Source organism: Haliaeetus albicilla, chromosome 5 (assembly GCF_947461875.1).
Source record: "Haliaeetus albicilla chromosome 5, bHalAlb1.1, whole genome shotgun sequence".
Classification (NCBI taxonomy): Eukaryota; Metazoa; Chordata; class Aves; order Accipitriformes; family Accipitridae; genus Haliaeetus; species Haliaeetus albicilla.
The window spans coordinates 11,645,741-11,673,190 of record NC_091487.1 but is presented as its reverse complement, the minus strand read 5'-3'; the positions used below and the strand labels follow the sequence as shown (position 1 = coordinate 11,673,190).

At 38.7% G+C, this 27,450-nt stretch overlaps 1 protein-coding gene and 1 long non-coding RNA gene across 7 annotated transcripts in view; one reads left to right on the top strand and one right to left on the bottom strand.

The window, feature by feature from the left end:
* PPP1R13B (protein phosphatase 1 regulatory subunit 13B) overlaps positions 1 to 16,226 on the bottom strand; it is a 72,799-nt gene extending 56,573 nt beyond the window's left edge. For 2 of the 6 annotated variants that reach the window (XM_069783331.1, XM_069783332.1), the window contains exon 1: positions 1,953 to 2,176. In XM_069783331.1, the coding sequence (XP_069639432.1) occupies positions 1,953 to 2,078 (126 nt within the window). In that variant the 5' untranslated portion in view covers positions 2,079 to 2,176. Of the gene's footprint in view, positions 1 to 1,952; positions 2,177 to 15,425; positions 15,576 to 15,953 lie in introns of those variants that run through there. The other 4 variants (XM_069783335.1, XM_069783336.1, XM_069783333.1 and 1 more) reach the window with 3 other exon arrangements.
* A 9,572-nt stretch (positions 16,227 to 25,798) lies between these two features.
* LOC138685413 (uncharacterized) lies at positions 25,799 to 26,995 on the top strand. Its single transcript, XR_011324650.1, has 2 exons — positions 25,799 to 26,908; positions 26,954 to 26,995. It is a non-coding gene; the product is annotated as an uncharacterized lncRNA (long non-coding RNA).
* The last annotated feature ends 455 nt before the right edge of the window (positions 26,996 to 27,450 follow it).

Sequence of the window (27,450 nt, the reverse complement as noted above, 5' to 3'; positions counted from 1 at the left end):
GAGAGTGAAGTGGGGACACCCAGTACAGGGTCAGGTGTAGCCCCATAGTCCCCAGGGAAAAGGACGGAGGAATCACTGTGGCACTACAACCACATCTCATTGTACAAGACCCCAAACACAACTTAGTGCTAATGTTCAGAGGTCTAAATCTTTCATATCTGTCAAGGTAACCAGCACATCATACATCAAATGCGTGACAAGCTTGAAACAACAGTCCTAATATATTAACTGCCCATTTCATCAGCTGATGAGATATGAATAATATGTTTAAAAATATTATTAAATATTTTACTTTCCAAATCATTGCAAAGACATGTTGCTGAAGAACAATGCAACTGTAATGCTGTAAAATATGCAGTAAACCCAGGTGAACTGGCTAAAATAAATTAAAAACAAAATTAAATTAATCCAAGATGACTCAGCTTCAGAGATCATTTTATTACATAAGAATCTCAGCTTCCCAGTCAGGAAAAAAAAAAGTTGTATTCATCAAAAGGAACAGTTTAAAAAAAAACAAGCCCAAAATCAACAAAAAAACCAACCAACCAAAAAAACCCACACACAAACCCAAACCAAAAAACCAATACACCACACACACAAAACCCCTAAAACCCCAAACCCTACAAAACAGGACGCCCCCACAAAGACTCAAGAACCAGATGACAGACATGAAAGATACACACACACAAAAAAAAGACTACTTTACTTTTACTGTGTGGGGGATATAGGGATAAGTCCTATTCAAGGTTTTTGCATATTGGGATTAGCAATACTGTAATTTACTTTGAAAGAAAGCTCATTCTGACAACACAAGGCAAAACTGAAGCAGGGTTAAACATGACGTTTTGGGTTAATTTTCCTGAAAGACAACTTAATCTTCAAAGTCCACATGCAACAAGAGCGTCTCACAATTTGTATCACAGAACTGAGTGTTCTGAAATTATTAAAAATATTTTGGCCAAGGCTAAGGAAAGGGAGGTGCTGATGTTTCTACAGTCTTGTGTTCGACCTTGTCAACAGCTACAGCAAAGTCATCCAAAATCCACTGAATTCCAGAAAAGCCTGACCTACCTACTGCATTGAAAATAATCTCATCAAAAAAGTATAGGATACAAAGACAGACATTTGGTCTTTTAATTTACAACTTTTCAACAAAACACAAAAAAAAACCCAACAAAAAAAAAGCAAAACCACAAAACAAAACCAACCAACCAACATAGCATTTTTACTAAAGACATTGTTCTTTTTGTCAATGAATGTGATTTGCAGCACTGAACGTCAGTTTTTCATTTTACAAACAAGGAGCAAGTTTTATGAAATCTACAGACACACACCCGTATGTAATATTGCAACTGGAATCAGCACTACTCTTTTATTTTCAATAGAGCAAAATAAGAAGGGACTGCCACAGCTTTCTCCCACTGAGCAAAAAGTATTAACAAAATACTGATTGTTTAGTGTATTGCTTTCAGGGAATACCAACCATTCAATCTTAGTTGTAATGTTATCTGGCTTGGCAAAAATATAAAAAGTGAAAAGTGAATACATCCTTTGGGATTCAACAGGCAGTCTGCAGAGTTTTCCTTCCATCAGAGTGGAAGTTGCACATAATAGAACATAACTCTTTCCAGTGCATTTCTTTAGTTTTTAAATGGCAGATTTAAAAACGAAAAGCTGTTCTGTTTTACTCTTTCATCTCCACTTTGGCTGAATCAGAAAACATAAATAATAATAATTAAGAAATCAAATAACTTATGCAAGGTAAAATTAAAAATTCCAGACATTTCATATACAGAAGAAACCCATATAAGGCAATAATCTCTGATCTTCAAGTAAAAATCCCACATATGCACACTCTAACCCATTAAAAGGATACACTGTTCAGTTTTACAAAAACAAATCCCCAAATGCTTAATTTTACAGCAAATAAACAAAAAGCAATTTAATCCCACCTTCTTTTTTATAATTCTGTCTTTTGTCCAGTTTTTAGAGTGAAGTCCAGCCTTTTCTGGTAGCCAAGATTTCTCTTTTGATGTTTTTATAATATTCTGAAGAACCATCCTTAAAATATTCTTCATGTGGACAGTTGTAAATAGCAGTGAATATAAAAATATTGTGTAGAGCTAAAACCTAAGAACAGTTTCTGTGCAACAACTACAGTGAAAAACTACTTAAATGGAGTATTTTTGGTCTACTGGCATATGAACTCAAGCAGTAATGACGAGCAGTGATAAGATGTTGTAAAGAAACAAGACAGGCCACAGTTGTGACAGGAACAAGATAGGCTAGATCAAGTTTCACCTAATTAGGCAAGGTTGCAGTAGAGGAGTTCTGCTATCCTCTCATTGTGCAATAGTAATCCTTGTTTGCTATTATAATAATGACAAACAGTAAGTATTCATCTTAAATAAATTTACATATAAGGCTCTGTCTCAGAAGAGACAGAACTGATTTTCCTGTTGAAGGGGGCAATGATATGAGCAGAAGTTCCAAGAGCAAACAATCCTAACAACTATCAAAAGACATTTCTACGACACATTTTCTTAAATTAGGAAAATGTTTTAAAAAGACCAACCAGCTTAAAAACAAAACAAACAACAACAACAAATCCACCACGTATTTATGCCTAAAAATACTATAGTTCAAGCACTACTCCATTCTTGGCAAAGTCTGTCTTCTTGCTGGACGTAATTCAAGCAGCAGAGAATATGAAACGGTAAACTATGTTTCTGATTGCCTCTTCATGTCGAGGGACAGCGAATGTTTATCATCATTCCTGTCAACACTATACAGGATCCAGAGTGGGGAACAGACAGAGAGAAGGCACCAACAGTGCATTTAGCTCTTACTCTACAATTGCAGGGGCAAAGCATATTCTCCAGCCTGATCCATTCCCTTAATAGAGAAAATGGAGAGAAAGAGTAAGCAAGTGACCCAAGGGGGTGGGGGGGGGAAATCCAACCCATACTATGAAAGATCAACAGAAGCTGAACAACCCATCTTTCTTAAAACAGAGCTATGAGCTACATTTTCTGTGTAGCACTGTACACATTCACTGCAGGAAGGGAAAAGTAAGGGGTTCTCAGCTTCATTTGTGAGCCACAGAATTGTTACATTAGCCTTCCCTACAAGCAGCAGCAGAGAAGAAAAAGCTAGTAAGATTCCGTATTTAGCCTGCTTCGACATTCAGAAATAGTACTGTCCTCCCTTAACGCGTTTTGTTGGTTAACAAAAATGTTCCAATCCCATGCAGTATTCCTTCCTCCTCAGCAAACATGTATCACGTTGAGAGGTTTATTGAGAATATAATTGGTAGAATAATTTCAGACTTATAAAATGCTGCAACTTAAAAAAATTAACCTGTTAGCAACTGAGAACATTTTAAATAAATGAGAAGCTGCAGGATATTTCTTAAAAGGGAAGGGTTGTTTTGATTTGGAAGGGTGGAAAAATCTAATCTGGTTGTTCTCCAAAACCAGATTGTATCTTTATCTGCCAGAAAAACAAACTCTATCACATGAATAAATATTTGAGAGGAAAAGCTGGGCCTATATTAACACATACTGTGCCACTCTTCCAACTATGGCTACCAGCTGAATTCTTCTAAACGAACCCCCAAAACTTAGAAAAGCCTTACCTACAATAGAAAGGCATGACATAACACATTTAGACCAGAAATATATGGGACAGTCCAACTCTAAAGCTTGCCATCCCTATTGGATAATTGGGTTCTTTCAAAAGAAGAATATAAACTAAAATAAACATAGGTGTCACTGAACTTCCCCTTTATCCTCTCATCCTCCCTTCTGAAATAACTGAAAACACCTGTGTGTAGTTTGTTACATCAGATAAATAATATAAACAATACAAGCACAGTGTAGCCCCTTACTTTCTCTCATACAGTCCATAGATGTATTGTCTCCATATTGAGTATCTGATCCAGTGCAGTTATTTGGCTGACTGATTTATAACTGTTATTGTTAGGTAGGTAAATATAGATCTAGGATATATGTAGAGAGATAAGGATACCCACAACCTCTGGCTGCTTATATTATAGCCTCAAAATCCTAAATTAAAGAAACAAGGGGATTTTCCTCCCAAAAATGTAAAGAGGTTTTGAATGTTCTAAATGAAGGAGGCAAGGTACATGCAGTATTTCATAGACATAAGTTATGGTCCTACATTAAATGGAAAAACCATGTAAAATCCAAGAGGACTTGCCCTGTGCGACAAAGCTCGTATTTAGCAAACCTATATATCTGCAGATTATGTAAATCACTCAGTAGGAAAGTAAATGCAGTCTATGATCCTACTAAGGCATTTTAACATGAAGTCACTCATGACTTCTGAAAACCACATGGAATGATGTAGGAAAAAGAATACAAAAGTGAAACTGGAAGTATAATTCCCTAAAATGTACACAACTTCATATCACATATCTACACAAAATAGAAAATTACTTGACATAAAGCTATAGATTAAAATTGGTGGATGTAAGCAACTAAGAATACACAGAGAAGTAATGGACAAATATAAAGAAAAGCAAGAGTTCAGAAGGAATAAAATACAACACTGCATGCAGGGGATAATTAACTTTATTTTTTGGTTTAATAACTTTTGTTCTACTTTGCCACCCTATCTTACCCTCTCACTATTTTCACTTCTTTCCTCCTGCTATATAAGCTATATTGTAAATGCCTAATATGCAAATGTACAATTTACTTATTTTGAACATGCTTAACTACAAATGTGCACAATTGCACAGAGGCCCTCTAAGCTAAGCTTTTCTACATTTGTGGAAAATTAATTTAAACAGACACCTTATTTCCAGAGTAAAACTAACATGTTATAATTTGCATACAAGATAAAGATTTTTAAAAACCCAGCTTGTTTGTTTTCTATACATTCTCTTTCAGTTTCTCCAGTAGGATCAATCAAAAATCCATAGATAATACTGGGAAAAGTAAAAAAAAAACAAAACCAAACACACACAAAACCACCACCACCAAAAAGATCTAATTTTTCGCAGGTCATTGTAAATTAATAATACTTAATGAGACAGGTACCTAGGTCTACTTACCACTTCCACTTAGGTAAACTGACAACCAAGTTTATGTATTTCTTAAATCTATTTTACTGAGTTAAACACAGTGATGTTGTATTACACTATAACAACTGTACCCTCAATAACCTATGCAGAGTATGATTTGTGGTGAGCGTGTTTCCTTTTTCCAATCACAGGGTAAAGAAAATAAAAGCCAAAAAGAATTTGATTTAAACGTGTCAAATACATACGTTCAAATACATACATTCAAAACAGAAATTGTGTTAGCGTGCTCTTTTCTGGGGGTTGGTATGGGGCTGGGGTGTATGGAAGGGATTTTACCAACTGCCCTCCAAATTATAAACACAGTAGCATCCCTAAGTCCCCAGCATATCAGACTGTTTTTTCCAGTATGACTACAGACACCAGTATATAAAAACATACATAGCAACATTCACATTTTTGCATTCTTTCACATATTTGAAGACATCTTTTCTCACAAGAAAACTGCAGTACTTAAATAGTAGGATGACTGAATGACTTTAGTCCCCACTTCAGGTGGAGAAAGGAAGACAAAAGGTTTATAAAGAAATTCAGACACAATCAGAACACTTTCATCCCTGAGCACTGGAGGAAAAGAGGGTATTGAGACCTCAGTGCTTGAAAAATTTCTGTATCATTTGTGAGATAATAAGAAAAAGCTGACCAAAAGCTTTTTCCTGCTTCTGAAAAGAAACAGGCAAGTACATGCACACTCCAGATCAAGCTTACTTGTAATTTTGTGCCAAGGCTTCTCAGTTCCTCAGAACTCAGAGAGCGAACTGAGCAGTATTTGGTAGCTTCAGATGACTGGGGGAAGGGAGCAGCAGTAAATGGGGGTAATCCAGTAATGCACTGAAGGCTCAAATCACAAAGATTTCTTATGTTGAATGCGATAAACCACCCAGAAACACAAAAATACCGTATCAGAAACACTGTATAGTAAATCCTCTTATTTAATGTGTCTTATGTCCTTTGAAGTGTTTTTTCAGACTATAATTTTGTACTGTAAATACAAAAAATCCACTGTAAAAAGGATATCAAAGTAGTGTAAAGGTTGGTAAATGTTAAAGTGAATCAAATTCAAAAGTTCTTTATGTTTAGCTGAAAATGAGCAGAAGCACAGTAATTGATACATGAATTAATTATTCCAACATAAGTATTTGAGTTGGACTCCAAAATCACGCTGGGGTAAACAAAGCAGTTTATAATTCAGAGTTTAAACTGATTTAAACCTCCTTCATAACTTTAGCTCCTATCAGTGCTACAAAAACAAATACTACTGCTCTCTATCATCTGAAAAAAAAAAAAAAAAGTAAAAATAAAGTGCTGCAGTCAGGAATTGGGCGGGGGGGGGCATTACAAGCAACAGACTTGAAACTGATTTATTTCAATGCAAAGCTTGGATTTTTATAGCATATTCCCATATCCAATAAGCTCTTGCTGAAGCGGTGATAAATGACAATAAAATGGTAAATACATTGCCCTGTTAGTACACCAAGAAACTGTTCTGAAAAAGGACTGAAAAGATTTCCAAGTGACATAGGGTAGAACAGACACCAATCCATGTGATACGGTTTTAAAATAATTGCATTGATCCTGACATGATTTAGAAGTGTAAAGGAGGTCAACCATTACAGATCTGTTTTCCACTATCAGAAGTACATGATTCAGACCTGCAGCTAAGATTTTCTGAAATTTAGATAATTTGGGACAATAAAGCACTCCATAAGGAAAATAAGCATCAGGCACGCTGAGACATTCAGAGCTGCATGCAGAGATGAAGCTGCACACAGAGATGAGTTTCATAGTTTATTTTTATAAGACACTGTTTCAAGAATTCAATAATCTCCCAAAGTGTGCATACAGTCCAACTGTTTGGAGCCTGAATAGCAATTAACCCATTTGGTAGCCTGCAGAATCATCCAAAATTTCAATTCCAAGAACTTCCTGTTTTTAAATACACAGGAGGAAAATCTAACCACTTCTCTGTCCATGTATCTGAACAGCAATAACACTAAGAACCCTGTTTGACTATTTCTAAGTATGTATTTGCCTAAGCTAAGTATCTAACATAGCCATGTACTACAAAAATTATCTTACAGGATTTGTATGAAATGGCTGTCAGTTCATAGATGCCCAAATAATAAGTTAGCTAAGCTGCCAGTGGGTAACTTACAGTTTCAGGCAAGTAATCACTAGTTGAACTGTTTAAACTTATTGGAGATACTAGTCTCCTATGCTGCCCACATCACCACACAGTATACGCTCTGGCTATCACATTCTTCTCTCTGAAAAATGCTAACAGCCTGCCAACCATTTTACAGACATCAATTATACCATAACAATGCACAAATATCCTCTCCTTATTCTATATCTTTTCAAATGAAGTGATTGAGACATTAGTAACTAAAGACATATTATGACAACATTTTTAATTTAAGTAATTTGAAAACCCCTATCTTCGGCTAGATGGGATAGATTCAGGTCAGGTTTTGACCAACACACTGGTTAAGATTTTACAAGATAGCCAGATACACTTTCTGAAACCTGGTTTGTTTTTTTTTTAAAGTAGTAAGCATGGGCGGAGGAGGAGGTAGGAAAGAAGAGGTTGAACTATTTTGAAAGTACTGCAAGTATGTTGAAAGTATCACCTTCAGAACAGAAGTAAGAATGCCAACAGGTGCAGCACTGTCTTGAATCATAAATTAGACAAATTGCATTAGGAAATAGGATTAGAAAAGGATTTTCTCATGCAAACATGCATTCAAAGTATGTCTCCTCAACTTAAACTGTACCTGTTATTTTTAAACTATCACTTAACCCAGCTTCTTTGAGAAATTGAAAAAAAATATATTTATATGCAGGTAAGCCTGTACTTAATGGCTATGGTAAACTTTGCTAGTCTCAAACCACCCTATTTCTTTTCCTTTAAACATCAGAGAGAAATGCAGGCAATACTTTTCTCCACATATTAATAACGCAGCCCTGTCTAGTGCTTTTTTCATCTAATACTATAACTCTCAACAATTCTCAGCTATTCACCTTAGCAGGTCTGGACAGATACATTCTGGTTTCTAGAAGAGCAATGTTTGCTGGTCTTGAAGTGTGAAAAACTGGCTCCCAGGAGAGTAGAACACAGAATTAATTCAGATGCTAGTCAATGAAATATGCTTATGTGCATGGGGTCAACCCATGGGATTTGGGATTAGAGAAATTCTCCTAGATCAGCCTGGTAGAGACCTTGGGCACTGTACTGTTTTCTTTTCATTTCAGAGAGCAGGGAAGTTACTCTTCTTTGCCACTTGGGACATGGATTACATACCAAAATCATCTAGATATATCTCACCATATTCATTCACCACCACAGAGTTGTTTCAGGCTGAAAAATCCTAACAACCTAAACTGATAAAACTGATTACATCCCTCCTGCAATCGACACAATGCCCTTTCTTGTGCTGGTTCCAGTGCTTATCTGACCCTGCACTGAGTTGGTTTCAGTGTGTTCAGCTGGCAGAAAAGTATCCTGAGGAAGAAAAAAAAAAAAAAAAAAGGCAAGCAACAAGCAACTTCCTGCTGAGTTCGCATCCTGAAACAGCTCAGCACAGAATCAGATAAATACCAGAGCCAATACAAGAGAGAGGGCAGCAGGGAGGCAGGGCTACAGCAGCCCCTGCAGTTACATCAGGTTCACCTACACAAAACTGAAGCCTCAGTTTCCCCCATTCTCAATTTACAAACAATAGTTTAGACATGTGAAAGCTGAAATCCTTTTGTCAAAGTAGACATAAGGATACATAGGTTAAATACAGTGTCTGCAACATATGCAAGTTTAGATTAGATTGCTTCCTGCTGGAGTTGGAATTCCTTAAATAAAATAGTTTTCTAACTAAAGTCTCCTCACACATAAATAGAATTCTGCTGCTAAGCAGAGCAATGAATTGGAAACTAAAAAAATCTTAATTGTACTTCCACTACTGAAGAACTAGGCTAAATTATGAATCTTAGAGGATAAGGAAATAATGGGCAGAAATCAGAAGTAATGCAATATTGCAAAGTGGGCGAAAAAAATTATGGCAGATTAGCAACTGCCACCCAAGCTTCATCGTTTTGCCTTTTTTTTTGGTCCCAACTTCATATTTGTATCTCAAGATTTCCTCAAAGACCACACATTTTACCAAAAAAACAGTATCCCTTCCTTTCTTCCGTTTCAGGGAAAATGTAAAGTGTTACTGAATACCCAATAAAGATGTGAAAACTGGTGAAACTATAACTTATCTCTGAAGTAACAACATTACTGCACTGCAGAGATCTTTAGTTTCATTTCACTGTTCTACTCATCTGCTGAATAGCCAGAGAACAAAATTCAAAATATGTGACCTGGGGTACACCTCCACAATAAACTAAACTGAATAAACAAAAATACTGAAAGGGAGAGATTCCACTTCCCTATGCCCTTCTCCATTACAGATCTCAGCCAAGCAGTCTGCTCCTTCCTCTATCAACATAGATAATACAATAGTCACAATGTAAGCTGAGCTAACCCTCTAGTCTGGCAAAATACATACATATATATATACACACACACACACATTTATGTGCGTGTACATATATCTCTTCAGCATTCTCTGGATACAACTATTTCTTACATTGTTAGTGACCTGGATCAGTATACTGAGACAAGCAGTGCAGTCCATTCAAAGCAAATGGTGGGAATGAGCAGCAAGGAAGAGGAAGCGGAGCCTCTTCCACCGGCCACAGGAAATGGTTAACCCAGCTCATCCCTATTGTGAAACCTCAGCCCTGAAAGGAATTCAGTTGCTCCAACATCCTACTGCACCACAATGATAAACCTGCACTCTCCAATACAAGCAAGATTACACGTAGTTGCTTCTAAGCAAGATTTAAGAAAACAAATAGTGACCTAAAATGTAGGTAAAGTGACTGAAAATTGATGTTCAAAATAAGTCTTTTCCTCCACTAAGCAGTTCATATTCTTGTTCGTCCTTTGAGTTACTATAGAATTTATGCTTTTTCCTCCTGATAGCCTTGTTGCCTTTGACACACAAATCTACTTCTGAAAGATGGTGTCTATTATTGCACAATATTATTCTATTATTGTCTGTCGTAAAAAAATTGCTTTCAGAAGCTCAAAACATTGAGTACATTCCACAGATATATTGCCTAATACATTAAAGATTATTATGTGCTTCCAAGTTTAATTAATTCTAGTGACATATTTCTAAACTACCAGAAAAATGTACCAACCTTAAATGTTAATATTTTATAATATTTATTTACTTTAAAATCTTATAATTTAAGAATCAGTGAGACACCGGATTCAAGATTGATGGGAAAGCTGTTCATAACTGAAGGAAGATTTTAAAGATATTTGAAATCACCTAGTATCGTATTCCAATTTAAGAAAAAAAAATTTTAAAATCTCACTTTAATGGGATCTGACACAAGCCTAAGAATGAATCTTCCATATCCCAGGCTAGCATATTCAGTTAAAGTATTTTGAGCTATCCTGTGCTAGTAATTAATGTATGGTAATACTAAGCTTTTAATTTAGACAAACATGCAAGACTTGTAAATTCCAACAGTGAGTCATGATGGAAAGGGAGCAAGGCACCTCCCCCCCCCCCCCAATTAGGCAATAATTTGTTTGCTTCTTCAAACCTCCATTCTCAACAATTATTTTTTATTTTTGAAGATGCCTCCAGCTTGTAAGGACAAAAAAAAAATAGATCTAAACACCCTGAATGTTTAAAAAGATAATAAATGTGAACTTTGATTTTAAAACCAAGCATTAGACTGCAAATTCTTCAAAAAGGCACTGTCTTTATTCTATGTATGGACAACTCTTAGCATAACAGGGGCTGTTCCACAGCTGTATGAGATCTCAATATAAATAAAATAAGCTAGTTTTTTTAATATATTTCACATCAAACTTGGATTTATTAGATTAATATAACTTGATCTGGTGGAACGGAATTTTGTTGTCAAATAAATACCTATTCTCTCTGATGTCTGCAATGGGCAACAATCTCATCTATGTTAATATATAAAGAGAAACTAATACAGAGTATCCTTTCCCTTAAAATTTTCTCCTATGTTTCATTAGAATCCACATGTATCTATTAAATATATTTAAATATTCAATTAGAGTAGCCTATAAATAGTACTTTTCATTGACATGGTAAAGCTGATGAACTTATTTTCACCACAGAATAGGACATATTCTGTCATCCTAAAACCCACAGTGACATGATCCAAAAAGCCACGAAATGGCCTTTAAGCTTTGCTGCAATAAATAACTTCATTAATAATGGCTGATAAACTTGCAAATTATTCTCTACAGTCAGTTCAGATTTATTCAGCAAACAAGGATATCAGTTTTGCTGATAACTATACAGCTCTGAATTGCAATATATTTTATCTCAACATCACTGAAAATTCCCAATATTAATTTAAGTGTATTAAAATGACACATCTTCCTTTAGACTTTCACAACATAGAATTGTTTTAGTAGTGACCTTCCTAAGGGAAGAGAACAGTGTACAGTGATTTGAAAATATTTTGGGTTTAGATTATGAATAAGCAATGTTCACTTGGACTTTTTGGGAAAGGATTTAGACTGAATACGTGACAAGTGTGTACTCATTTTAAAAAAAACACCACCACCAAACAACAAAAAAAACCAACAAAAAAAACTTTTTCTTAATTCACCTGGAAGATAGCTTAATTCAAAAATAACTACTACAGATACCCATCTTTGGTTTGTGTTTTATCAGTCATGTTATCTGTCTTCATAGGTCAGGAACATATGTAGCAATTAAGATATTAATGCACACTGTAATACTCAAGATCCACTTGTATATTGTCTAGTATAACATAAAATATGCATCAGTCATGGTCATCTTTGGAGACGAGTTGCAGTGTCACACAAAATTAACTAGACGAAAATAAATAAATAAATCACTAAACACTCTCCAAACTTTTCACTCTCGCTTCTATTAAAAAACCAAACACATCCACCTGATCGTGCCCAACAAGTCTTTGGCCTAAGCCTTGCACAGAGTCCCGCAAGGTTCCTCCTAGATGCATTCAAAAATGCGAATGCTGGCTGCAACCTCACTGATGCTCATTTCTCCCAATTACGTTAAAGGCAAAACCAGGAAAGCTCTGCAGCAATAGGTGCTAGGGGAATATGCAATACAAACAATTCCTCTTAAGAGATTCAGTCCATTACAATTTCTTACACAGTATCCACCATCGCCTCTCTTATCACTTTATTGATGGTGTACAGACCCTACATAGTTCTATGCCTTTGGCATGATACGTTACCTCACACATGCTGTAAAAGAATGATACCCAAAATTTAGGTAAAAAATAGGAAGTGTAGCTGTAGCAGTTCATTCTTCCACTGTATCTCATTGCAAGTAGGAAAACAGTGCTCCTCCTAAGTGGCTTTTTCTTGTGTGCACCCTAGTGTCCAAGGAATACGGCTAATACTTGTCAGCAGAGACCATTTTGGAACTACCATCCAAGAAGAAAAAGCATTAATCGCATTCTTTAAGGAAAAATTTCCAACACTCTTCCAAAAAGAAAGTCTAAAGTCCCACAAAAATCCCTACTGCGGCAGAATAAAAAAAAAAACAAAACCAAAAAATAATTAGGCTCCTCCAAACAGGTTATCGATTACGTGGCTGAAAGAGGAGCTACATCCACAACATTTTTGCAAACAAAATAAAACCGTGGCTGTTTTAACCCAAAAGATTTCCTGTTTGAAAGGATATCACATAGCTCTGGGTTTGCACATTTTATTCTAATAATGCAATATATACTAAACTTTTTTTTTCAGTGAAAAAAAACCCCAACCCTATATTCAAGGCATACTTATAGCAACTCTTTTAGTAAGTTCCTTAGTAGAGGTGATATTCAGTGTAGCATCATAAGCTCATCATACACATAGCCCTTATGTCCTGAAGGCAAAGAAAGACGTTATGATGGACGTGCCTTGTCAGCAAAGCAAAAAACAACGGGTGAGAAAAGTGCAGTCCACGTCATTATTACTTCTTGAAGCCCAACTGTGTTCAGGACCAAGAATGTAGTTATTTTTATATTTTTCAAAAACAAAGTAGAATAAACAATATGAACTTATATGGAAAGGATGCTAAAGAACAGAGAGGGTGGTGTCCTGGTCACAAATGAAATCGTAACTGATAAAAACTTCTCAGAAGTAACCCTGTTCCCCAAGGGGGGGGGGGGGCAGAACCGACAAAACACAGGAAAGGAAGAAAACAGATAATTCCATTTTCTGTGCTTCAGATGTGACTTCATTCTTAAAAATGGTTGTACAGAATGTAAAAAAATTACCAACCCAAAAATGGCCTCAATCAATTACTTCAAATCTGATAAATGCAAGTCATAAGAAACTGGAAAAGTTTGATAACGTTTAATTTTAATTTCTTGACACAAAACTGTAGTGATACCCACTTGTTAACAACAGTTCAAGTCTAGTAGTATTAAAGTCTCTCCTCTTGCTATTATATACTTCTGCTAATTATAAAAAAAAACAACCAACCAAACAAAACCCATAAACCAGACCAGGATCAGGGAGGAAAAAAGCTTCTGTGAATATGAATTCAAGGAATTCCATCATATAACAATTTACATCTCTAGCTTTTCCCTTTTCAGAATACAAAATCTCAAGTAAAAAAACCCAAAACATTTGGTCCAGTTCTACAGCCATATGTTCACATTATTTTGATATTGTATGTTGATTATTCCAGTAAATGGGGTTGTTTTTCTCATCCTTGCAGTCCATAAATAAAATTGCTGGGATGAGAAACAGGAAGACTTAAGGCACTGTCACAGTGTCCATTTAAATATACATATTCCTGACTACCTTATGGCAGACTGTCCATAACAGCATCTAAAAGCTCTTCAGAAAAGTAAAATTTTTATTATTTTAGGATTCAGACTCAATAAGCTTTAATCTGCAACATTACTACCATTGTAGCAAGGTGATTTGTTTTTATTAAAATTCAGCCATCAGTATTAAAAATGCTTTGAAGAGTGTTTCAAAAACATAAGAAGTCTGAATTTTATAACACCTTCCAATAAGCACAAACAACTGCTACATTTAAACAACCATGAAGGTAACATGAGACACTGGCAGAAACACTCAAGTAGGTAAAAAAAAAAAACTTGTTATAAAAGTCAATCACTGCACTACGGAAGTTATGACATTAGCGTGAAACCCACACACACAGGTTAGTAATGGGAAGCAAATACATTTGTTCTGACTTAGCCTGTCATTGGCATGCTAGGTTTTCAGTAAGAATTTTATGTATGTAAACCATAACCCAAGTTGTGATGGGAGCTGAAAAAGCTGACAGTCACCTTGTTTTTGTTTTTACAAGCTAACATCCATACGTTTATGGAACAAGCCTGTAACTCAATGAACTCTGTTGCTGGTTTCCAGCCTGCCTAGTGCACTCAAATTCTTATACAGTATCAATAGAATATTTTGATACCTAGCAGTTGGAAGTTAAAAAGCATGTCATATCAAAAAGCCTGTTATAATACCTGTTTTCTAAACACTACCTGCACTCTTCAATCTGAAATTTTATATCTAGTTTGAGCTATCTATTTCTTCTTCTCAGTCACTAAAAAAAGTTCGAACAATGAAATTTTGTAAAAGATGTCTGTAATAGTCTCACTGAGAAGCATTCTGCTGCAGTGCTTTGGTTGCAAATGCTGCAGAGGAACTGTAAATAAAAAACTCATTTCTATTGGAATTAGAGAAAACATGGGAGATACCCCATATAAGGGAGTATCTCATAAACCCACACTTGAGATCAAACAGTTTGAAAGAAATCAGCAAAAAGACTGTAATTGTTTATTACTCAAGTCTCAGAGGATCCTGTCATAAAACGAACAGTCATCAAGAACAACTCTCTTCTGACCACTGCATCAGCCACAGCGAAAGGGGGAGGGAAAGAGAGGGGAAGGAAACGGAGATTCTGTCACAGCAGACAATCAAGGTTGTTTGCGGGAAAATGAAAGGTTTTATCTTCGATAAATAAGCGACGGTTTCACAGAAGAGGCGGCAGAAACCCAGGAGGGAGACCACCCTTCCCTCAGAGGCGGCGAGGCTGAAATGAAGCTGCCGCCTGCACTCTCCTGACAACCGGCCCAAGGGCCGGAGCCGCCTGCCCCGGGACTGCTTAACCCTTCCCCGCACCCGGGCGGCGAAGAATCGGTGTGGGGAAGGGCAAAACCAAAACAAACAAACACACACACCCCCCCACCCCACCCCCCGCATACCCACCCGCGCCTCGCATCGGGCCTCGGCGGCCAGCAGCCGATCGTCCCGCCGGCCGATACCCGGACGGCGAAACCCGCGCTGCCCGCTGCCCCCCGCCGAAACTGCCGCGGGCTCAGGAGGGCGCCGGGGGGGCGGGGAAGGAGCCCTGTCAGGCAGACGCGAGGGCAGAGCCGGGGGAGGGGGGGACGCGGCCCTCGACCTGTCACGGCCGGTGCAACGCCGAGAGCAGCTCGGCCGGCGAGGGGGGCGGCAGCCCCGCGCTGAGGGGAGGAGCGGGAGTAGGTCGGGTCCGTCCGTCCGTCCCCGAAGCCAGGGACGACGGTGACCAGCGGCCCCACCCCCGGCGGGGAGACCGACGGCGTCTCCGCAGCACCGTCGCCCTCTGCCCCGGCTGGCCGGGGCACAGGCGGGGATGACGGCGGCGGCGGCGGCGCCACCGGCCCCGCAGGAAAAGGCAAGGCGTCCCACCGCCCGGCAGAGCGGCGCCAGGCCGGGAAGGCGGCGACGCGAACTCAACCCCTTCCCACTCACCGGCATCATCTCCGCAGCCGTCCCCCAGCCAGCCCCGCCGAGGCTGCCGCCGCGCCGTAGCCCGGGCCTCTCCTGCCGCCGCCTCTCACCGCGGAGGACGCCGCGCTCGCCCTGGCGGCTGTGACAGGTGCCTCCCGCGCGCCTCGCTCCCTACAGCGGGCGGAAGGAAGAGGCGAAGGCGGCGGCGGCGGCCGGGCTCCCAACCCCCCGCTCCTCCTCAGCGCGGCGGCGGCCTCCCTGCCTCCTTCCCTCGGCGCTTCCTGCTCCGCTCCGCCCGCGCCGCGCCGCCCAGCCAGGGGTTAACCGCCGACGCCTCCTCATTGGCCGAGGCGGGAAGAGCCGGGGGCGGGGCGGCGGCGGCGGGAGGCGCGCGCACGGCCCGCGCACGGCCCGCGCGGGGAGGGGCGCGCGCTCCGGGGCCGCACGTGACGGCGGGCGCCGCTGCGGGGCCGGAGACCCGCGTCCTCCTCTCGCCGGGGCTGGTTTCCCTCGCAGACCCGCCGTGACGTGACGCACCACACCGCCCCCCGCGCCTCCGCCAGCTCTGTGTTTCGCGTGGGCCCTGTCCCGCCGGTTCTTCCCGCGGCCCCGCTCCCGGCTCGGTCTCCTCTTCCTCCTCCCCGCGGTGCTGTGCCGCCCTTCTCCCCGGGCAGGGCCCCCGGCGGGCGCGCTGCCCGCTCCGGGCGGGCTGCCCGGGGCAGATCGCCCACGGGCCCCTGGGCGGTGGAGGCAGGGGCAGCGGCCCTAGGCGCTTTCTGCCCCCGGAATGCGGGAAGGGGGTGGGCGGCGGGGCGGCTCCTCTCCGCCCGGCCCCGCTCCGCTGGTGCGCGGGAGGGCGGCCGCGGTAGCTGCGCGCTGGGGCGCGGAGGAGCGAGGCGCGACCCGCCGGGCGTGCGGGGGCCCGGCGGGTGGGAGCGGGGCCGGGGGGGGTGGTGGTCTCCCGCGGGAAGACGGGCGCGCCACGGCGCCAGCCCGTGCCTGGGAGCCACGGCAGGCGGGTGCGCGGGGAAGGTCGGCTTCCGACAGGCTCTCTCGGTCTACCGAAACACACCTGAGCGCGTAGCTGTTCTTTGTGGCTGAAATAACGTCATGGCTAGCGTCACCCCTCGTTTTACCGCCCCTTCGCCCGCGCATTGCTTGGGACACCTGTCTGATGGACAAAACTCCCCCGAAGAGCAGAAGAGAAGGCGTTCTTGTCCGGGACCCTGATGTCAGGCTCCTACGAGAGCTGGTCTCGTGTTTGCGAGTAAGGTTTAGTTGCTTCGTTTTCGGGTGTCTCATTCTGTAGAGCTACAACAGCAAGATGAAAGTTAACAGCTTGGAAGAAGTCGGGCTCAACTACAAGTCAAAACATCGCCATATGTTAGTACTGCAACACATGCAATGTAGACAAATTTCATATTGCTGCGAGTCTTAAATCCTAATCTACAAAATACATGGACCTACCCAATGCTTCAACTCTTTCTGTAAATGGCTGGTTTCCAGCCTTTGTTACTTTATTTGTAGAAGACTGTGACAGATCTCGGCTAGGAGTGAAAAGCATGGTAGTTCAGGAAGTTTTTGAGAGGAGCTTAGATATTGTCTGTGTAAGTTTTTGAGGATAAGTGATAATAGCATATTAATCTCAAATATGAGCTGTATATGTAACCTATTAATCTAAGATTCTATAACAGATAATTGTGTGAATTATCTTAATATATACATGCCTAAGACTTCATTGCGCATCCTTGTCAGTGTATTTGCAGGCTCTGGTGTCAGCTTTGTGATAGCTCAAGCCTTCTGCTTCTTTTAGTAAATTGGTCCTACGGAAAAAATCTATTAGCATCACAAGATAATACTTTGTCAGTTTAAAATTATTTTGCAAGTACTATTCAGAGTGCTACTCACTGACAATAACGCTATTATCACACTTAGTTTCTTGTAAACTGTGATTCTACCTCACACACACAGCTTTGGAAATAGGTAGGTCTATGATACTTCAGACCCAATAGAGAACTCCAAGATCTACCCAGAATAATAGTATTAACCCTGCAACTAGGCTGACCTGAAATGAAACAGGCTATAATCTGCTCATAGCTATGTATCCTAAGGAAAAAAAAAGGAATTTATCTTCATCAAATTCATACTGAACTTTAGTGAACAAAAGAAGAGCAGGGAATAGAAATTTACTTGTCCTCTTATTATTTGTGGTGAAATTCTAATTTTAACAACAAGGGAATTGTGCACCTTTTGTCACGCTTGTTCTTTAGGACTTGCACTCTTCCTCATTAACCAGGTTAGATTTTTTGCCAGCGATTCTTAAATGACGGTCTGTAGTTTCTTTGCAGGTATACTTTATAGCTGACTTCTCCCTGTTTTCAGTGATTGATAAGAAAAACTAAACTACCCCACTACTACTTTTCCATTGCAACAGCAGGAATGCTGACAAAATGAAAAGTGGAAGAACATGGCGTAGACAATTGCTACTGGGAAGGAAGGCACTCCTCCGTGCGATGCTTCTGTTGGAATAATGGCCTCTAGAATATAAGTTTGTCAACTTTGCGTTGCTTTTGGCAGATGCAGGTTCAGTCAATGGAGCAACCGGACAGACTGGATACTGTGGACTAAGAAGAAATGTCTTCAAAAGGTAGAGTACACGCTTTATAAGCAAGTCTGTTCCTACTCCTATTTCTGCTTCCCTTAAAAAAACCACTTGCCTAATCTCTTCCCATCTCCATTTTCCCATAGAAATGAGGAAAGAAAAAAGAAATTAACCAATATTTACAAAGCATAAGACTTAAAACTCTACCTGCAGTGTGGTAAATTAATTAACATCTCCTCTCCCACAGAAAAATCTTTTGAGGAACTGCTCTTTTAGCAGTCAAGGGACAGAGCAGCCATTATAAAATCTTCTGATTCCAACTTATAACTACAAATGTTTTGTTTACTGTAAGCAGGAACATAGTCACTTGTAATAATGTCGAATTTTTTTCCCCATTGCCCATGCATTTCCATACCAAAGGACTGGTCCAACTTTGTAGAAATTATGTTGCCTGGCCAAAGGACCCAGTGATATCTACAAGTAGGTTGCCTGTCTTAGATAAGTGAGGTTGTGCGAAAGCAGTCATGATTTGAGGAATGCTTAAGAAGATAAGGTAAGAGAATTTGGTTATGGAAGTAGATAAAGCCAGAGATACAGAACCCAAATCATTTGCTTCCAAATACGTTGCCTCTGTGAGAGGTGCTCTAATTTTGTCAGACTTTTTCTAAAGGAAAGGGTTTGTGCTTATTTGTTGGTATAAGTATTAAAACGTTATGCAAGTATCTTTTACGCCTCTCTTGGTTCTTAAAAAACCCAGAGCAATACTATTTAACCTTACAAATTGAAGCTACTATAGGTTAACAGACATTTATTCAACTTACAACATCAAAAAATGAAGAATTACTGTTTATTAATTATGATATGGTTAGGTTTTGAGATTTGTGCTGAGCTCATCTTTAGCTAGAAATTGAAATTTGATTGAAATGTATAAACTATCATTTTAGTGTTTTGCTAAAATACTTGAAATTTATGGATACATAGAGAAAAATTACCAAAATATGTTTTGCATTTAACCTAGATTTATTGAAAAAAAGGGATATTAGCTGCAGTTAATAAATTGGTAGGACTCTTATTTGATCATGCACAATGTTACTCTTAGGACAAGCAGAGATTCCCAAAGATATGGGTGGGAGACTAAGGAGATTTTCAGGAGCACTCCTGATGAAGTTCCAATACCTACTTGTGTTTTTTTAAGTGTCTTCTAGCAAGATTTTCAAATGTAGATGTTTTTTAAAGTTTTTAAAACTACCAGGTCTGAATCTCCCCTACTTTTTTTTTTATGCATAGAGAAAAGGAGGTAAGTGAGCTTTCCTACCATCTCAGATTCAAGTTTTTTCAGTTTTGCATTAACTTGTTGAGATGCTTTTCTGGAGCATAGGAAAATGTTTTCAGGCTTTGGAGGTGTCACAGGAATACAAGTGTTTGTTTTTAATTAATTTAACACTTTTTCTTTTCATGTGGTATATTTTAAATAACAGTTATTTATAGCCAGAAACAGTCTCAGAGGTCAAACGTTTAGGGTGGGATCCATCTTATCCGACTCTAGTAATCTAGAAGTTAGGCATGTAGTCTCAATCAGTCATCTAGGCTCCTTCTATAGATAAATTGGGATGGGGAGGGAAGAGAGAGAGGCAGTTCTGCAGGCAATTCATTCCATGCTGAGACACTTATCCCACTATCTAAATCTCTTGGTCTTTGAAGGTGCCTATCTCTGTATTGATTTAACATGGAGCCTGGATGACTAGGTCAGATTAGAGAGCAGACTTTTGGATGGCTACAGGTAGGATGGGTTTCCTCACAACTGGCAGAATAAAATCTCTAAAAAGTGAGCATGTGTAGGAGTGTTGGGGTTTTTTGTGTATGTGTATTACAAAAAAATGAATGTATCCTTTCTAAATGAATGAGATTACTTTTACAGAATACAACTCTCCTTTCAAAAATTACATTTTGCATTTGCTGTAATGCAGGAGGAGCTGGCCGTGAGTAGGTAAGCAATTTTAGAAGTTGAGTCACAGAAGTACTCCTAACTTGCCAGGTAGTTAATGTGCAGGTGCAGTGCTATGTAACAGATGATACATACAAAAAGACTACGTATTTCAAGAAGAGTTTCTCAGCAGGTAGCCTAAAATCTTTAGTGAAATACTGTGTAAAGTAAGTGTGTATATTTAAAGGAAAGGTATTTAAATTTGTTACTGTGGCCTTAAGTAACCTCTCATTCCAGAATCAAGCTGACTTCCTAAGGCTGCAACAATACAGAATTCATACTGAACAATAGTCATATGCTGCCATGTTTGAATTCATATACAGCCAATGCATTTTAAACCCCACCAAACCTGTTCAGAGATAAACTATAAATAATAATCTAAAGGAAACACTTTGATGTCTGTTTTGTGTATAGTATTTGAGACACGTGAACAGGAGAAAGATACTTTTTCATCACTACCTTGTAATAGTCTATAAGTAACGTGTGCTGGACTAGATGACTCATGTTCTAAAGTTTCCATAGCACAATCCACTCAGTGCATCATTCTGAAAAAGACTATAATAATTAAAGCAGGAGTGAAGCCATATGATCTGTGTATAGCATAGCTGTGTACACTTCCTGGGGATTTGAGTCTCTGATATGTCATGTGTTTCAGCCCTGCATTTGGTGGATTAGAGATGTAATTTCTTTAAACAATAACATAAATTGTATGCTTAATCCAATACACATGATGCAAAAGAGCATACTTAGTGGAGAATGCTGTGGCCTCATTGGCAATGTGTTGCTATACACTCATAAAATTCTTACACTAATAGGTATTGTTCATTTTTAATGTTGTAGCTACAGAAGACATAGCTCCATAAGACAGACCACATGCCATCATTTTTACAGATGGAAAATCTTGTTCTGCTCCCCTGTGGTTTATAATGATTAAACCATTAACTATATTCGAAGGGGTGAAGAAAACAAAAACTTAAATGTCCTGGGAGATGTTCTCTCTGCTTGTACCTTTAGGCTTATAACCATTTGGGCTGTCAAAATGTTTCTTTACAAAAATCTTTTTTCTTAAATTTTCAATATGCCCATGATGAGTGGAGGTATCTCTGACTAGCTAGATGATGGGTTATTAGTTGAAACATTAATTAGTGAGGGGAGAGAGTAACAAGTCAATCCTTCACTCTTCACTCCCTTTTTTTTATATGCCACTTTGTTTTGGGTATACGAGTTGGCTAAAGTTTGAGGGGGAAAAGGATGGCTCATGTTTTAAGATTTGAGTCCAGCCATTTCATTTGTTACTATTCTAAAATTGTTCTCGGGTATCTCAGCCATAACTCAGTGAGTCAAGTACTGAAGTGTTTCTAACAATTTCTGTATGAAGTGATTTCAAATATTTCCTCTCTCAGCTAAAGGCCTAATGCAGAATTCTGTGATACATGATTAATTTTTACCCCATGCTGCAAAAATGGTGGGCGGCTAATCTTCAACTTTACTATGAAGCATCACTTCCTTGTTTAAGATGGGCAACTACTTTATTTACTGTAATCGAAAACAGTCTGGTTTCTTTTCTAATGTTTACTGCTGGATCAGATGCAGGTTTGTTTTCATGTTACATTTGTATTATTCCCATGTTCAAAACCAGTAATTCCTAATCTGAAACGTGTGCTGCCTTCTAGAAAATGTCTTTTTCTTTGGTTAGCTTACTTGAGGTAAGTAGATCTAATAAAAAACGTGCAGAGGGTGTAATGTAATGGAGCTCATGCTTCCTGCTGTTGTACCTGGTAGTGGGTGAACTTAGAGGATTGCAGCTTGGTAGGGGAGATTAGGAAAGTCCTCTGCTTGATTCTCAAGTCTGGGATATACTGGAAGGTGTTTTTCAGCAATTACTGAGAGAAGGTGATGTGCAAAGGAGGCTTGGAGAGAAAACACATCTCTGAGCAAACTACTACTTATAGTAGGATAAAGAAATTATAAACCAAATTAAATGTGTCTTTTAAAAAAAATAGTAATCTGTTTATACTTGGCATTTAAACAACTATATTATTAAGACTACACTACTGGAAGTAACATTATTTACCTTTTTTTGTGTGTGTACTCATCACAGCTTTTACAGATCAGAATACACAAGGTAAATTTCCTCCAAAAATACAACAGAGAGTATGGAATCTGTTTAAATAAAACACCATTACAGTTGTGAAACAGGATATGGTTATGAATTAAGATACACCTCTGTGGAAAACATTTCTGCACTATATATATGCATCAGAAACACACACACATATATAAACACCACTTTAAGTAAGTGATAACTTTGGGGGCTTTTTGATTACCAAAAATTGTCAGAGCATGGGTGTGTATACAATTTATTGTGAATCTGAGTTTTTCTGTCACAGACACCTTTTTAATAGTGCATTTTTATAGAAGGGCAACTGCACTCAGATAATCTGACCAGCAGATGTTATCTAAGACATTTGCAATGACGTTTTTTCCATGTTATAAACAATAATACTGGGTTTGTGCCTTACTGATGCTTAAGGCTCATCTTTTCTAACCATTTGTTAAATATTCCTTTTCCAGGTAAAGTAATGATGTTCTAGTCCTGGGAACATTAATGAGACAAATTGATTTTCCCTCTAAGTGCCTTGGTTTGTAATCTTCCAGAAACATATTTCTGAATAAGTTTTATTTTTACTGTTGCGATCCCACAACAAGGTTTACTGCAATTCATAGCTGCATAAACACAAGAATGTCAACAGTAAAGGGAGATGAATTTTAGAGGACGTTGATGGAACCCTATTGAAAATGATTCCACGGAAAGCCCTAGAAATAGTGACAGTAGAAAATGTATTGCTGGTATGTGTTTAGAATCTATTTTAGGTTGATTTATTCAAAGAAGATATAATACGCAGCTGAACCTCAGAAGATTTGAAAGACTGGATAGGAGTGTGTTCATCATGGAGGACTACACACAATAATAACCTACTTGCTTGGGGATGATTAGATGCTATTTTAAAGGTTTGTCTATTGCTTATGTCTCAAATTCAAAACCAGTATTTCTATTCTATAAATGAACAAGCTACAGCACAAAGTAAAGTAACTTGCATCTTTTCTCTATTTCTTCCAATTGCTATGTGAAAGTTCTACACAATTTTTTTCTTGCCTTCTGTTTTTGTCCTTCCAGACAGGCCTGAGTACATGTTTAAATTAGTAGCCTTAATTTAAAAAGAGGTGTGATGGTTAGCATTAATAAGAATACATAATTTGAAAGCAAAGTAAAAATATTTTTGGCAAGATTCGTTTTCTAGTTGCATTACTCTACAAGAATTAACTAAATCAAAGTATGCTGAGAAGTATTTATGTCTCAGTGTTCACTGAAACAAGAGACAGATCCTTTGTTAAAATTGGTATGACTGCAATTTTTAGCTTACTGAAAGAAATGCATCATTTAAATTTTTACTAATTATTTTAAATAAGTGTCTTGAGGTCCTAACTGGGACCAAAAGAATTTTCTTTTCAAGCTGTATGGGATATGTGAAATAAAATGTAAGGAGTGTAAGGAAAGAACTGTAATGTCAGGTATAAGAGAATTTAAATGGGGCTATTTTTCCGAAAAAGTACACTAAATTAAAAGGTATACCTGAAGCATCAAGAGTAAAGAGTCAATAATAGTGCTGCAAAAAAGTGTAGCTTGAGACTGCTGCGTATATATCCTCAAGATAAATAATAGAGTTAATTATAAAAGTGGAAATGCTTTTGGTTAGACCCCTGAAAAAAGGGTATCCTCCCCTGTATTCTTGGTCCTGTATCAAATGCCTGTTCACATTCTAATCCATTTTATTAATCCTTCCTTTTTCCTCCCATAATACTCTGGTTGTATTCAGTTTAGTTGTTGCATGTTTATATAGCATTCCATATGAAATATCTCACAATGGTTTCTAGTTCATACCTAAAGAATTCCCCCTTAATTGCAGCAATTCTTAATATTATCAAAAGCATGCTAAATACAACAGGTTAAAACAAGAAATGAAGACTACAACTGATACTGCAGGAAAAATTTGTGTAGGCAGAAGTAGTCATCACAGATGGGATTCATTCAGTATACTGCTGTTAGTTCTACCACCCACATAATCCCTATTATCATTTCCTAGCAAACACACTTCATTGGCTCTGAAGAAATCTCTATTGTCTGTTCCAGCAGATAGCTGAAGTTACTGTGATTATATGGATATAAAGTAGTTAAAGGTCATGTCAATTAAAAGAAGTTTTAGGTTTTTGAAGGTCATAATAATTAAAAGTATATTTTTATTTGATGACAACCAATAATGTAATTTGATTTGAAGAACCACTACCAAACTTATCCTTTATTACTAGAAGTATTCTTCCTGCAAGTAGTGAGCATTGGGATATTGTGGTACAGTTGTTCTCCCTGTTCCCTACTTGTTTGTTCGTTTGTCCCACTTTTAATGAAGTGATACTGTATACTTGGGAAAGCGATGTGCTGTCACAGAGGAAGGAAGCAAGGTTCTGCCTTTTTGCTGAAGCATAAGCTGACACTCCTGATTTGTATACAGGGTGGAGTTCTGCATTATTTTTATTCCTGTGAGTGTTGACAGTGATGACAGTTCTTACAGGAGAGAGACTACTTTGATGATGTGCGTAGCTAGGTATGAGGATGAAACTTGCATTAAATTATTGTAAGGGGCATAATGACTTAGGAAAGCTGGGTGAGTGAATGGGAAGCTAGAAATTCTGATTCTTCTGCCTTTTCTGGAGAAAAAAAAAATTGCTGTAATGCAAGTTATAAAGCAGCTTTGCTGTAAACAGGATCAGATAGATCCAAATCAAAACAGAAAAAAACCCCGAGTGCTTGTTTTGTTATTTTAGAGAGAAAAAAATGCTAAAATTATGAAAAATTGCCTGATCTGATTCACAGATAGGTTTATCAGCACAAGTATGAGGAGCAAGGCACTGTGGTATAAGGGTGGAAACTCCACAAGCTGGTGTAGCTGCCAGAGGACTCATACTGTTAAACCACAAGCAAAGACGTCATAGTACCCTTAGCAGAGTTTAATTAAAACTTCCAAATAATCCATTCTTCTGATGGTCAGTTCATTTTGAGTTAGGGGAGAGTAATTGTTTTTAAGTAGTTTGCCTGCAGCAGTGAAGTAGACTACAGGAATTTCTTGTTTATGAGTTCTTCATTAATTACCAAATCAGAGTCACATGGCTTTGCATTCTTAAAGGCAATATTAGCTGCTAAATGTTAGTTGCTAAAGGTCATGGAATTATAACATGAAGAGCTTGCTCTTCAAGCACTATCTTGTCACTTCTTGTTCCTCCATTTACCGAATTGTTAACCAACATATTTAATGCCTCAGGGAATCTCCATCTTACTATTCTTTCCTTCCTAGCAGCTTTACTGATTTCCATGAATGAAACAATAGAGATTTCACAGGTTGATTTCCTCAGTTAGCTTTATTTCAGCCATCTGGTGGTGATGTCACATATAATCACCTGTGTCTAACAAGCATCTCATAGTTTTCCTTCCTTGGGGACTGAAAGTACAATACACATACCAGCTCTTTATCAGACTGTATTTGTATTTGCTATCATGATTCAGATAAACAGGAGACTAGTTCAGCTGTTTCAGTTGCATTAGATAATTTCCTGCAACTTTACTCATCCTCCCAATTAACGTGAATACACATTTGGGTTTTTTTCCAAGTTAGCCATTAAAGAGGTTAAGTAGAATGGGCCCTGTGACTAATGTTTCCTTGGCTCTGACTGTATTTTGCTGCTCCCCTAGAGTATTCCATACTACTTTATTAGCATGCAGGGGATATTCTGAGATTCCTAATTGTAGGACAACACTTGAAAATGTTCTAGAAATCTCAGAGCTCCACAAAGAGAAATCCTGGCCGTAAGTAAGACCCAGTATTAATACAGCTCCCTATTGCTGAGCTTTCATGTTCTGTACTGATTTAAAAAACAATCACCAGTGCCACACCAAAGCTTGGTCAAGATGGTGCTGCAGGAATTGGATGAGGCTTTTCAGCCCCTACAGGAGTTTGTTCCACTAACATTGCAAAGGTAGTAAACAGTCAAGTTTTTGTCATTGTTGATGCCTTATCACAGGCAACAAATTAAAAATGCAGTTGCTGAACTATTTTACTACAAAGTTTAAATGTAATCCTCTTGTTTTAGACATGTCAGCAATATACAGAGGCAGCAGCGAAATGGAAACGGCATGATCTGTCAATGAGCAGTAAGCATTTCCTCCACCAGTGTTTAATTATGAATCATGATTAATCTTACTGCTATAGATTAAAGTCCTGATCTTAAATAGTCATTTGCACAGAAAATGGGTTTGTTCAGGAGCTGAGGCTTGTCTATGTAGACACTTACGTGGAACAAGAAACCCCTTTTGTTTTAAGTTAGCTTTAGAAATCACCTTAGCTAAATCAGAAAAGGCGGCACATATTCTAAAATAAGAATATTCACTTAACAGTGCTCTTCTGCAATGCTTCTCTAACTAGGGCTACACTCCAGATCCTAGTGCTGCAAAGAAAACTGAGTACTTCATCCACACCCCACTGTATGTAAGAAATGGCACATCTAATGCCTTAGCTAACTTTCCTCTATTGCCTTTTACGCTACCCGGTATGTTTCAGACACATAGATAGTACTACTGGTGTTACACATTATGGATGTGTTGATTTCTGCTTTTAAGTCAACCTGCTGTCTGAAAGTTGATTTCCTCCTTCTGTATCCTACTCAAGAAAAAAAAAAAATCTATTTTAAGTATAAGCACTGGTTTTACCTCCCTTATCTTTTGCAGAGATTTGTGTGTTAAGAATCACAAACAGGAAGAAATACTCTGCAACCTTCATGCAAATTTCTGACACAGATTCACTAATGGAAGAATCAGTTGCAGA